The sequence below is a fragment of the Colias philodice genome, chromosome 12 (assembly GCF_061535455.1).
Source record: "Colias philodice isolate Cphi_HAF_F1 chromosome 12, ilColPhil1 Martin Lab GWU primary, whole genome shotgun sequence".
NCBI lineage: Eukaryota > Metazoa > Arthropoda > Insecta > Lepidoptera > Pieridae > Colias > Colias philodice.
This window is the reverse complement of record NC_143097.1, coordinates 8,396,425-8,409,685: the sequence shown is the minus strand read 5'-3', so window position 1 is coordinate 8,409,685 and position 13,261 is coordinate 8,396,425. Positions and strand designations below refer to the sequence as shown.

General features: G+C 32.8%; 1 protein-coding gene across 1 annotated transcript in view; it reads right to left on the bottom strand.

Moving 5' to 3' along the window:
- LOC149484190 (GTP-binding protein Rhes) overlaps positions 1-11,608 on the bottom strand; it is a 31,117-nt gene extending 19,509 nt beyond the window's left edge. The window contains exon 1 of the mRNA XM_089701245.1: positions 11,056-11,608. Within this exon, the coding sequence (XP_089557371.1) occupies positions 11,056-11,447 (392 nt within the window). The 5' untranslated portion in view covers positions 11,448-11,608. The remainder of the gene's footprint in view (positions 1-11,055) is intronic.
- Between the last annotated feature and the right edge of the window lie 1,653 nt (positions 11,609-13,261).

Sequence of the window (13,261 nt, the reverse complement as noted above, 5' to 3'; positions counted from 1 at the left end):
ATCCCACGCCCACGCCCACTCCCCTTCACAATTAGTACCTACCAGATCAAAGCCAGGGTAAGCGCCCCACCCAGCCCCACCGTGGCTACGCCCATGCTGAATTACTACTAAAGATACAATTATTGAGTAAATACGTACTAAAGTCCGGTCGCGAAGCAGAAAGAATTTCGTACAATGACCTCTTTACCTACTGACAGTGGTCACAAACATTTTTGAATGAAGTGCATGAAATATTTGGAGGAGAAAATGTTTTTTACTAATTTATTAAATAAATGTCCTCTATTCATTTACAATACTTATTAGTTAGTTACATTTTAACTTTTTCAATAACAACGATATATTATATAAAAAAAAGTGTGCGTGTACACACATAAGAAGTGAAACTTCTTTATGACCTTATTTTTCAAAAAATAATTTACTATGTAGGTACAATATTACAGAAATACGTTATTCTAACACGCGATTTCGACTTAGGCGGATTTTGATTGGACATAAAGAGTTTGAGGTTTATTCTTATAAATTTTGAATTCACAAAATCATAATTGAACACCTGACACCAATCAAGCAAACACAAACCTTACGCTCTCAGGTTAAAGGTTTACAATCCCTAAGGACGGCGGTCATTGCACCTGTGCGAGCAAGACACATTATTTTTACAAGGGATTGACAGTGACAGGTTAATGTACGAAATTCTTCCTGCTCCGCGACCGGACTTTACCATAAATAATTAAAAGAATTGTTATTAAAATTTCTTACTAAACTGAGCTAAAAAACTTACGTACCAAATTATTAAAGAAAATCAAGAAATGAAATGCCTAACCTATACCAAATAGTTACTACATAATGTAATTAAAAATTATGATTAGTATATAATATCGAAAATCAAAAAAGAAACGCCTAACTAATTCTACGTACGTGTACGTCTACGTAAAATTTCTTTTAAATTATGTCATATTATTTTTTAGGAACCAGGGGGGGGGAGAGGAGCAAATTCTATTTCCTTCCTTTCTTAAACGGATGTTTTTAATAATCTATGGTGTAGCCACTGATCAGCTTAATCGATACTCAGTTTTTATCAAATCCAGCAACAAATCCAAATTAGATCTTTCCTGTCTCACGCACGTAACTAAAGGCTGAAGAGAGAGAGAGCACGTAACTAAACCGTTTAGACGAAGAAAAGTGTATAGAAAAAGGAATAAATAATTTCATAAACTTCCCGACGATCTTTAAAAATAAATTATAACTTTCATTTTTTTCATTCCCACTTTTACCCCTATGTAGGTATAATAAGTGGATGAACCAATTTTGATACACTTTATCTAAGAACCAGCGTCGGAAAATATTCTGCCTAACAAAAAAAACCGCATCTAATTCGGTTTACCTGTTAGCCAGCTACGGTGCCATAGACAGACACACACACACACACACAGAAATACATAGCGGTCAAACACATAACACCAGTCTTTTTGCGTCGGGGGTTAAAAATATAATACGACATAATTTAAAGGACATTTTATGTGGAAAATTTACCTATACACCAGGGTAGATAATTTTTGAAACAAAAAAAAATCGCAGTAGGATGAAACCCATTAGAAAAGGATATGATAAAAATGTAAGGAAAAATAAATTACGGTCAATCGGAGTTCGGGAAGTGGGAGGGGGGGGAGCTTTTAAGAGAAAAAAATGGTTTCTCTCGATTTCTCGATAATAATAACACCTGCTAATTTTTTTCTACATATTTTAATTGTACAGACATCACTTTTCCACAATTTTATTATATGTATTGCTTCACAAGCATTGGCAGACGACAAGCGCTTGTCGCCATCCGTCGCGATTTGAACTGAGCGTTCCCACGGCATGTGTGCGTATGGCAAGCACTGGCGAGCGACAAGCGCGCCGATTCCCATGGCATGTGGTGTGGTGTGGCGCGGTCGGATTTGTGAAGCAAACATGTCGTGGGAATCAGGCTTTAACTTAATTTTTATTCACCCGCATCAGTGCCACCTAAAAAATCTTTATATCGAAATTCGAGCAAAGTTAAGAAAATGAGAAATAAGAGTTCTCAAGGATCGTTAGAGATAAGAGGCTTACTATTGACCGAAAACAACATGTGTTATGCCGAACCTGAAACCGCTTCACAACGAGAATTGCGGCTCACAGCTGACCGCGAACGGCATGTACTATCCTGTGAGACCGAAACCTTCACTGAGAGGGTATAACGTCTCACAGCTGATCGCAAATGGCATATTGTACTATCCCGTGAGACCGAAACCCTCACTGAAAGGGAATTACGTCTCACAGCTGATCACGATCGTCATATTTTATCTCGAGAATCTGAAACTTTTACTCAATATGAAGACCGTTTGACAAATAATAGGGTGCACCATAATATTATTCGATCTCTCGAAGATGAACATGAGCATAAGCAATGACTAGAGTAGGGACGCGAATATTACCATTATTTGAGACAAGAACGATTAATAAGTTTGTTTAATGAAAGATTAAGAATTGAAACTATTGGTCTCTTGAAACGGACGAATAGCGAGAGGCCCGTCTTACTGCAGACAGATTTCGACATAGTCTTAATGACTTAGAGGTAAACATAGAAGATCAATCTACAAATTCGGTGGTGTGGTCCGACAAATATAAAAGTGGGTTTGCTTATAGCCTCACAATTGATTACCTACAGATCATCTTCTGTATAGGCGATATTAACGTAGTATGTTTTTTTTGTAATGCTTTAAAGTGGAGTAAGGAGTCGGCTTTCGTTTGAAGATACGCCGGAACCTTTGAAATCACTACTTTTAAGTTTTAGAGGAACATGTGCAATCTAAACAGTTCTTAGACAATATTAGCTCTTATAGTATTGCGTTTTAAATGATCCTTTGGTGCTCAACAATTATCAGATGCTCCTTTCATTCTTACTTTTAAGATACAAGGTCAAGTTTATCATTTGATAGGATCCCTTTTGCCTGAAGGCCAACCTAAGTTTCTTTAAATATATTTTGTATTCGACTACGGCGAATAATCGAATACAAGAAATCAATATTTCTCGAATTTAAAACTGAACTCATTTCACAATTTTAGAACATGTTAATTCATCAGGTTAATCCGTATATATGCGTTTTAAATCGACATTAGAAGCTTTTCCTCAAGATGGTGATATTAATATAAAATTGGTATAAATGCCGATAGACGGAAGTCTATCAGCACTCAGGAATTCCCTGAGCGTGTTATAACGCCCAGGCCACAGTATTACAATTTTTCCTACAGTAGGGCGACGAATGTATTTTCGCATAGCAACGGAGGGGAACTCGTGGGGGGTAAAGTGACGCGGGCCACGTACCACAAACATGTTTAGTTTGTGGTACCGAGCGCGAAAGAAAGTCATCGTGTTTTTAGTAAAGTTACTATGTACACTAACGTAATTGACGTTACTTAGGTACATATTATATAATGGTGCGCTCAAACTGTTAATCTACATTTAATTTAGATTATTATTTTAATTACTAAGAAATGTAGAATTTAAATCACATTCATTCATGTTTTCCTCAGATATTCGATGTCTATGATTTTCGATGATTTTAAGATTTTCTTATCAGAGTATTCAATTTTAATGTAGTTAAATTTTATAAGAGACAATTAAGAACATTCAAATATAAAGTGTCACGTATTTTTTTTAAACGACGAATGATGAAAAACGACCGAATCGCGGACGAAGTCGCGGGCAACAGCTAGTCAACAATATGGGAATTTTATAATATAGATATAGGTAGTCATATACTTCTCCTATTCATGTCCTGTTTATATTAAAACAAAAAAGTTTGTTACTTTGCTATTTTACATACTTTCTAATTCTATGTTTATTTTTGTGTGATTGGAGCGAATCAAAAAGGATAAAGGAAAATTGCTTATAAAATTAATATATATTCATGAAATAAATAAACATTTTTTTAATTATTACTACATATTTAAAAATAATGTATTCGGTATCATTTAATTTTTAGTCCAACAACACTAAAATGTTTATAAAAAACATTAAAATTAAAAAAAATTAAATTTGAATTTCGAATCCCGCCTACGCCGCGCCGCCGAAATTTTGGTATGCTTGGTATCCTCGAAAGGAATAGATTAGGTCCGAATATTCGATTAATCATTGTGGAAAATTATCAAAACAAGTATAAAATTCTCCAAAGTTTAAAACTCAAACAACATTATGTGCACTAAAAGACACGCAAAAAAAAATATAAAAGTATAGAGGTGAAATGTACTAATGACCACATCACTGGAAAGTAAAATAAAGTACTTTATTGTACGGCAAGTACACTTTTATTTTTATTTCAACCGCAAGAATGTTTTTAACAAGGATAGCATCAAATAACAGCTTTAAGAGCATCCAAGAGATTGTCGTTCATTATTGAGGTTTGTTTTTCTTATTTCTGAACGATTTTTTACGATTTGAACTGAAATTTTGTTACTAATAAAAATAAAGTGGAACATCTTTACGTGGATATACACTGTACTGTATGGATTGTTGGAGAAAAAAAAAGACAATATAGAAAGAATAATTACTGTAATCCGCTTATTATCTTACACAGTCAATTGTTTCATAATTTGAAATGTGGATTTGTTGATGTGACATTAATTATAGATTTAACATTACAACGGCTAAAAAAATATAGATGTATTTTGATCTTAAAGGACAAAAAATAATAAAAACAGAACAGCAAGGGACTGAAAAGAAAATTTATTCTTTCGAGAAATAAAGTGAAAGTTAGTTTGCATTAAATGTCATTCATGTGTTGTTATTCATTAATTTTATTAGGTAATATGAAGGGGCAAAGGTCATAACTATTACAAGCAATGTACTTTCAAGTTTATACACACGGTTATCGAGCTACGTCTTTAATAAATCAGCCTTAAACAGGTCTGCAAGTGTTTACTTGGGCCCTTGGACTTGACCCCTGTCTTCTAAGACAAATATTACCCGAGCATTATCATAGTAAATTAATTTTGTCTAAGCCCCTCTCGCCGAGCGCAGCAAAAAGGTTAAGTGATGGGGTTTATGGCTGAATAAATCACCTTCCTTGTATATTACTACTTATATTCAAGCGGAATTTCAACTCCAATTAAAAACATCAAGCTATAAAACGGTTAGATAGACAAATCGTATAGATAAGTAGAAAGGCCTTTACTAAAGAAATAACGCGAAAACTCTTAATATGAAAAGTTATGAAATTCAATTTAGAAAACCTATTTTGGTATATTAGCACTATATTAGTTTCAATAAGGGCAAGAATATTACGTGATACATTTTTAAAATGTGAGCAATCTTCTAACTTAATAAGTTTCTCTAACCGTATAAAAAGTTAATCGTGGACAGAGCCGGATTGAGCTTAACTTATATTCATGTAAAAATTACTGAAAAAAAATTGCAGATGCATATTAGATAAATTAATTTTAATTTACTGGACATTTTATTACAGCATTTTGTTTGAAATTAAAGTTATTACTTTTATTGTCTCTGACATTGACAAACAATTACTTAATAATTCCGATAATACCAACTCAACAAGAGTTATAATTTGAACTTTTGAATCAAGTCTTTTACTTCTTATTTTGGCTTCAATGCTAAAGCTGTAAACAGAGGTAGTTCGAGAGGTATTTAATTGAAGTCAAGTGTTTAAAGGCGATAATTAAAGAATAAAAAGCTTTTCTATAGGAACATACCCAAATAAAACTAAACTCAATGGAGGAAATAGTTATAACGAGTAAATGTTAACTGATATTAACCCTTTTAATTGGCGTAGCTTAGTATTTATTCATCTCAATAATTGTATCACTAGCTGTAAGGTACCTTATCATAAATAAATATAAATAAATAATATATCGATAAGTTAGTGTACTTATGTTTGTATAAAAAAATAATAAACTGAAAAGTTCTACATTTTCGTCGATGTTATCCTACGTTACGACGATTATGAATAAACATAAACAACTAGCGGTCCGCCCCGGCTTCGCCCGTGGTACATATTTACGTAATAAAAAAAGAATTATCGAAAGCGGTTCAGCCGTTCTCGAGTTATGCGCTTACCAACACATTTTGCGATTCATTTTTATATATAAGAATGACGACCGATCAAAGACATTTAGGCCCTCTACACCATCGTGATTGCCTCTACTCGCCCAACGCTGTCCATTGTGAAGAGGGCCCATATGTTTAAGTGTAGAGTTTCAAGTCCGTCTCTGTATCATATAGCCATATCGAGTTCTATTAGCCATCCCATCTCAGTACGGAGCTAATCACAGGCCTGGGCCCGACTATCTCGCTAATTGCTTCTCGGCGTGCTATTCAATGGCTTATTTTAAAATGCAGTTTTGATATGACCTGATAGCTTAATTGAAAAGAGTAGGTTATAGGTAAGAGGAATTATTTCACAAGTAAAAGAAAAAGTGAAAAGAAAGAAAACAAATTGTATCTGCAATCATTCGTCTTTATAATATGATAGAATGTTTTTCGTCTTCGTCGTGATTGTAGACCGTATAGTTATATCTTTGTATTATTGTATATATTTATTGTATACGTGTAACCACCATGTTTGAAATAGTACAGGATTCATGATTATCAAAAATAGAAAGAAAAGAACAAAATTAAGGAAATAAAGTAAATTAGGTGTGGAGCTATTGTGGCGCTCCACTCAGCATATTATTACAATGCAAATAGCAACGCTGATTTCAGTGTCGCCCTTTTAAAATATACATACCTACAAACATTATGGTACTAGTTGAGTATTATTTTAATTGTTCGCAATATTTTAGGCTTTAAGTACCTACTGTATTTTAGGGTATAGGTAATTTACAAGAATGAACACGCATATTGGAAATTTACGAAAATACTCAACTTTACGTGTAATATAATTTCATGAGTCGTGTTTTTGTCTAACTGTTTGCGTTGTAAATAAATAAGTAAACTTATAACCGACTTCAAGAAAAGGAGGGGTTTCTCAATTCCACTATATTTTTTTTTTGTTATTCAAGTTGTTGCAGTGTACATAACTATAGATATAAAATATAGGATATAACTATTTCGTTATTATGAAATATTCATAACTAGCTTACCCGCTTTGTCTAAAACCTAATAAATTACATATATACTAAAACCTTCCTCTTGAATCACTATATCTATTAAAAAAAACCGCATAAAAATCCGTTGCGTAGTCTTAAAGATTTAAGCATACAAAGGGACATAGGGACAGAGAAAGCGACTTTGTTTTATACATACTATGTAGTGATGATAACAATTAAGTGCAGAGTAACCTCAAGATTTCTTGACTTCGTTTCCACTTAACTAAAACTAATTACAATTAATCAACGTCAGTAAAGATTTTGAGGAAATTAATAAAGTCTGAATTTGTTTTAGGTTCATTTTAATAATAAAATCTTAATTGTATACTGAAAATTATCATGGGTCCTGAAAAGATGATGATTTTCTTGTTATATTTTTTTATATTAAATATTAATTTATTTGTATTATATATAGTATGTAATAAAATAAATGAATAGAATATGTTAATTAATAGTAACGTGTATTGTGAATTTTGCCGTTGACAGCTTTTCATTAAAATAATTACACAGTTAAAACTCCTTCACATTTTCCAGTTTTTAAGCCTTTATAAAATTACTTTGAACTGATTTTTTGTTATTGTGTTTGTTTAATGATTACATATTGATAATCTTCAAAAGATAATAATCTTCTATAAAATAAAATTGAATCTCTAAATGTGTTGGTAAGCGCAAAACTCTAGAACGGCTGAACCGATTTTAAAGTACGAGGATGGTTCTTATAAAGAGAAAACGTAAATATGTACTACGGGCGAAGCCGAGGCGGACCGCTAGTTGGATAGTCAGTCAATAGTTATCAGCTACCTATATTTATATTTTGTCTCTTCCTTTCATAACATTTTTAAGGGGGGTTAGGCGGTCAGCGAAAATTCAGCTATTCGGGCCTGAGGTAAGCGGTGAGGGGGTCCGCGTTTAGTATGGAATCATCGTGCTCGAAACTGAAAATCGTAAGCGCCATTCACATTTTTATCAAAAAGTGAATGAAAATATTTAGTATTTTCTAAATCTAAAACAGTCACGAAATCGAGAAGGTAAATACCTATGTATTTGTGATTTTATACGAATTATTATCGTAAAATACAGTTGTAATGAGAATTTATATGATATTTTAGAGGTAACTTCAGGATTTTTTTTTATCGAGCAAAATTTTTCCAATCGTGTTTTGGAAACAGTCATCCCATCACACATACGTTCTGTAATACATATTAGAAATTTCAGTGCGAAAAGACTTCAATATTTTCAATTATAGCTCATAGAAAACAGTCCATTTTTCCGTTTTCACCTACTAAGGGCCCTTAAGAGGCTTTATTATGCGCACAAGTTTAACCTTCATTCAATATTAAATTCAAGTCGTGCTAATTTAAAAATAGCCGCTCGGAACCGCGGTCTGTTTATCTACTTAAATATTTACTTTGTTTACAAAGTCACGATATTATGGAACCATCCATGAACGTTTCTTTAAAAATTTACGCCCGACTGAAAGTTAATGAATAACGTATTGTAATATCACGTTGGTAAAATACGTTTTTGTATAAGAAGATATCAAAGAAATTCTTCAGTAAATTATTAAGTAAATAATTTTTTTTATAGTTTTATTTACACCATTTAAACGATAGGCATTTTTCTTGTAATATCATCACGTGACATGTACAATTTATTTAAAGACTGTGGAATAGATAGTAGTTAGTAAATAGTAAATCTAGGTAGTTTAGTTTACCAGACAAGCAGTAACTATTTTAAAACAATAAATTACATAATTTTGACAATTTTGAACTTTTATAATATAATGTTCATTTATGGAAATTTCATGTACTTTCACTTGTAACTCTATAGAAAAAAATTTTATTCCTCTTTTCTAATTATAATATGTATGTACTACTCACGTGTCTGTTAGTCCTACAACTTAAAAGAAAAAGATTATGTCCAAACAAAGCTGTGAAAGCTCCTAATAGTATAGTACATCTTCACATTTTCCTAGTGAAATACACGACACGTGTTATGTGGAGCATCTGCGAAACATACAATTATACAATATCGAACATCTACTAATGTCTTTGACACGTTATCCTATTACTTGATCTGATTGTGTCCCCTACTAAATTCACAATTAGGACACAATCATTAAATATTTAAACATCGGAAACAAATATAAATATAACCTTTTCTGTATCAAATTAAATAGCTCATTTACATTTTTACTAAATAATTAGCAATGCCAATACCCAGAATGCAACCACAATAAAAATAAAAACACATAACTCCTCCACAATTAAGTCGTGCAAATGTGCAGTTGTATAAATTCTCGTACATTTTTCTCTTTGAATTTCCAACGCTATTTATATAGCATTGCATGCTAATTCTTTCATGCAACCGCTCACACCGCAAGTCGTAAATATCATAAAGTACGATACAAATTGCATTTGCCCTCATATTGCGCATTTCTCAAAACTCATTCGACGCAAAGCCTCGTGCGATTTAATAGCTCTCAAAACGTAGCCAATGGTAGTAGACCTACTGTATAACATAGTATCAGGAGCCTTACCACCGAAATAAGATCGAAATCAATCGATCTTGATTTTGTTTTTATTCGATTACGATTTTAACGTCGATTTTGAACGATTACTTTGCAACCAGTTCGTGTTTTATGGATATAAATCTGGATAGATCCTTCTTTGGAAGTAGACCAAAATTTTCGATCAAGAATAATTTCATTTTGAACCACAGCACTCGAGACTACTCTGTCTTAGTTTTCTTTACTACCAGTACCAATTCACCAACTCGAACCAAACTCGATTGAATTAGATCTCGATAGTATCTAGAGTAAGCTCCCAGATGTAGGTAATCTCGAATGCTGGTGTGACACGGAATTTGCAATTTAGTCCCTCGCCTAGCGTGTTGATGGCTAGATTTATTGCGTGATACATCAGTTTGAAGTATCGATACAAGTTTGTGTATCTTGTTAGTTTCTCATCGAATACACGATCTTTCATCTTCTCAATTTGTATGAGAAAATCAAACTCCCGCTACACAAAGTTAGTCTTTTAGGCTTTTTAAGAACTATTAAACGAATTTATACGACGTACTATCAGTAAAAATCAAATTCCTTATTTTGTTTGTATTTGTATGACAATTATTACAGATAAACAAGTTAGTTGAACTGCCAATTTGCGACTGCAAATACGTAGTTCATTTAGAAATGTTATACGAGGGTAAATAATTCATACTGATATTGTTACTATTAATAATATTGTTGAACAGGCGGTCAAGTGCTTCAATGAACATAACGCTTGTGCCATTAATTTAACATGAGGTAATTTATTATGAACAAGCTAGAAGAGCCACTTATCTATTGTTTCCCCACAGATTATATAAGCTCTTTTCTGTAACGGTAGCTGAAATACAATATAAATAGTTTAGTAGGTGGGATTTTGTTAAATAATGAGACCCAAACCAAAGATCTACTTCTCATACTTTTCAGAAGTTGATTAAATTGATGTAGATATGTTCAATTTGAGTGTTCATTTTAAGTGTATTTATTTTTGTAAGTTTTTAAGCTATTGCATAGCTTCTATCGCGGGCCTTGAGCGCGGGGACCGAATCGAGAAATTCCGTAACGAAAAAACCTCACGCTCCCCACTCCGACGGGCGGAGGTGTGGCTTGAAGGCATAGCATTAAGCATGCAATAGCTTTACCGCGGCAGTCCCCGAGTGCCACACGTCGTTTTTTTATCTTTTATCTGGAACGAACGAACCAGATTTTCAACGTTTCAGATCTGTATAATAATCGACATAATTTTATCAATATACTATACTTAATAAAGGTAGAGAATTGGTGACATGTGCCTTCGGTTTCTCTTATATGATACGACCTATAAGTTCTTTGATAGTATGTCTTAAAACCAAATCAGTAAAGTTTAATGAACTCAAACTTACCCTAACATAACAAGTCTGAAGCAGTTCTTAGGCGGAGGGGCTGTCTCTTCACAGCTCTGCGGTATCGGTGTGCTAGGTCCAGGAGATTCTACGGTGGTATCCCCACCGTCCACTCCAGCACCCCGTCGACACAACCACGATGTCCCACATTTATCCCGTGAATCTTCAGCTGGCGCCGCGAATTGACATTTCCTCGGCGACCTTTGCCTTCCACCAGGTGAGAATGATGACTTTAAAGGGGAAGTAGGCGCCCTAACAGGGCTTGGTGACGCTCTTACTGGACTTGGCGATGCTTTCACTGGACTGGACGTCGCTTTTACTCCAGAGGGTGATACTTTGACAGGAGAGGATTGGAGGGATAGCGTCCCGCGGTCTGTTGTCCCGTTCAACATGTTTTCATTTTAGCACTGTCACGGTTGCATTTTCTGTTTTTCACTTGGCACTGAATATCACATATGATCAACTTCTTCACTTTTATATTCACGTATAATTCAAGACTCAACAAGGTATATATTCTGGATCAATAGGTACGTAATACCTACTTATGTTCGAGATTCGAAATATTTTACACGAGAAAAATTATAAATTATATATTTTTAATATAAAATAGAAGTTAAGAATTATCATATAGCTCGAAATGGCCCCGTTGCAAACCTGATTTTCAAAGTGCAATAACTATTTGAAAAGTTAATTAAGTGCTTGAATAAGTTTTCCAGAAACCATTTCACAGAGCTGTACCTAGCGAAAAGTCTAATTAACTCAAATAAAAATGAACAAGAAAAATGTTCCGATTGCCTGAAAAAATACTGAACTCTAAAAAACCTCATAGTCATTTCAATACTTAATTAAGATAAAAAGGCGAAGAATTTTTATACTTTTAATTTCTTTCATAAATTAGTTTAATCGTTACAACTTAGAATTTTTAACAACGTGAACTATATTTAACATTATTTAATATTTGTTCCTATTTGAAGAAAACTATATATTATGTATCTACCTATTGTTTCTTATTTGTATCCAAGTTGCGAATACAAATTATTTGATTGTTGCGTTTTGAAATCCTGATGCAGTGTCTTCTTTGAAAAGAGAGATTACTAAAAAATATTATAAACCCGCGTATTACCTAAATCGATATGAAATATTTATTAGCCCTATTCAAACCTAAACCGCTGGTAATTTTTTCATGAAATAAAAGCGTCTTCAGATTCACCTCCGTATTCATACAAACTTCAATAAGTAGGACCTAAGACTCTCATTCATTTCTTTCCGGGAAATCTTGTCTCTATGTATGTGAATGCTTTTTTATAAGAGGTACTAGACTCTAATATATTTTGATTTTAATACGGAAAAGGGAGTTCTTAGAAATATGTCGCAAAAGAGGGAACGTGTAGATTAAATTTACTAGTGTCACCTTTGTCATAGCGGATGTAGAGGTTTATATACTCATTTCTGTATGATGTTAATTTATTAAATTAATAAAGTTAGTTTGGATTCCAAACTAACTTTATTAATTGTCTTTAGATGTAGATAGTGTCGTTAGTATCGTTCCAAACTTTGGAATGTAAAGACATCTAATTAAAATCTTATATGCACTTGGGTTAATTTTAGGTACCTGATAACTATTTTTATACATACTTTTTTATGTTAGATAGTTAAGTTATTGTTGTACTAAAATTAAAATTATTTGTGTCTCTATCTTCTCATTAAATTCAAGCAGGAAATATATATTAGAGAAATATATTTCAGAGGTTTACACTCAGCAAATGGAATTCATATTAAAATAATTCCGAAACCGTATTAACTTCTGCAGCAGGAGCGTTTCATTTAATTTGGTTTGTGTTTAAAACATACGGCTTAATTTGAAATCTGATATTTGTATGGTAATTCCGTCCGATTGCGTATTTTTAAATTAAAACGGTACATAAATGTGATATTTGGGGTTGTGATGTGAAATTCCTTTTTAATATTCGAAAATTACATTACATATTTATTGGTTATTCTGAATATTACCATTATGATAATAAACGTGTACAGTCAACAGTTGAAGTCCATTTCAAAGTAAAACTGTATGAATTTAAGAAGTAAAATTAATATATTTGTTTTACCTATAAATGCATTATCTAATACTTAACATTTAGATAATTCTGTTTTCTTAACTTTATATATTTTAATTATAGACTTTGCTGATTAATTATTTTTATAAGGG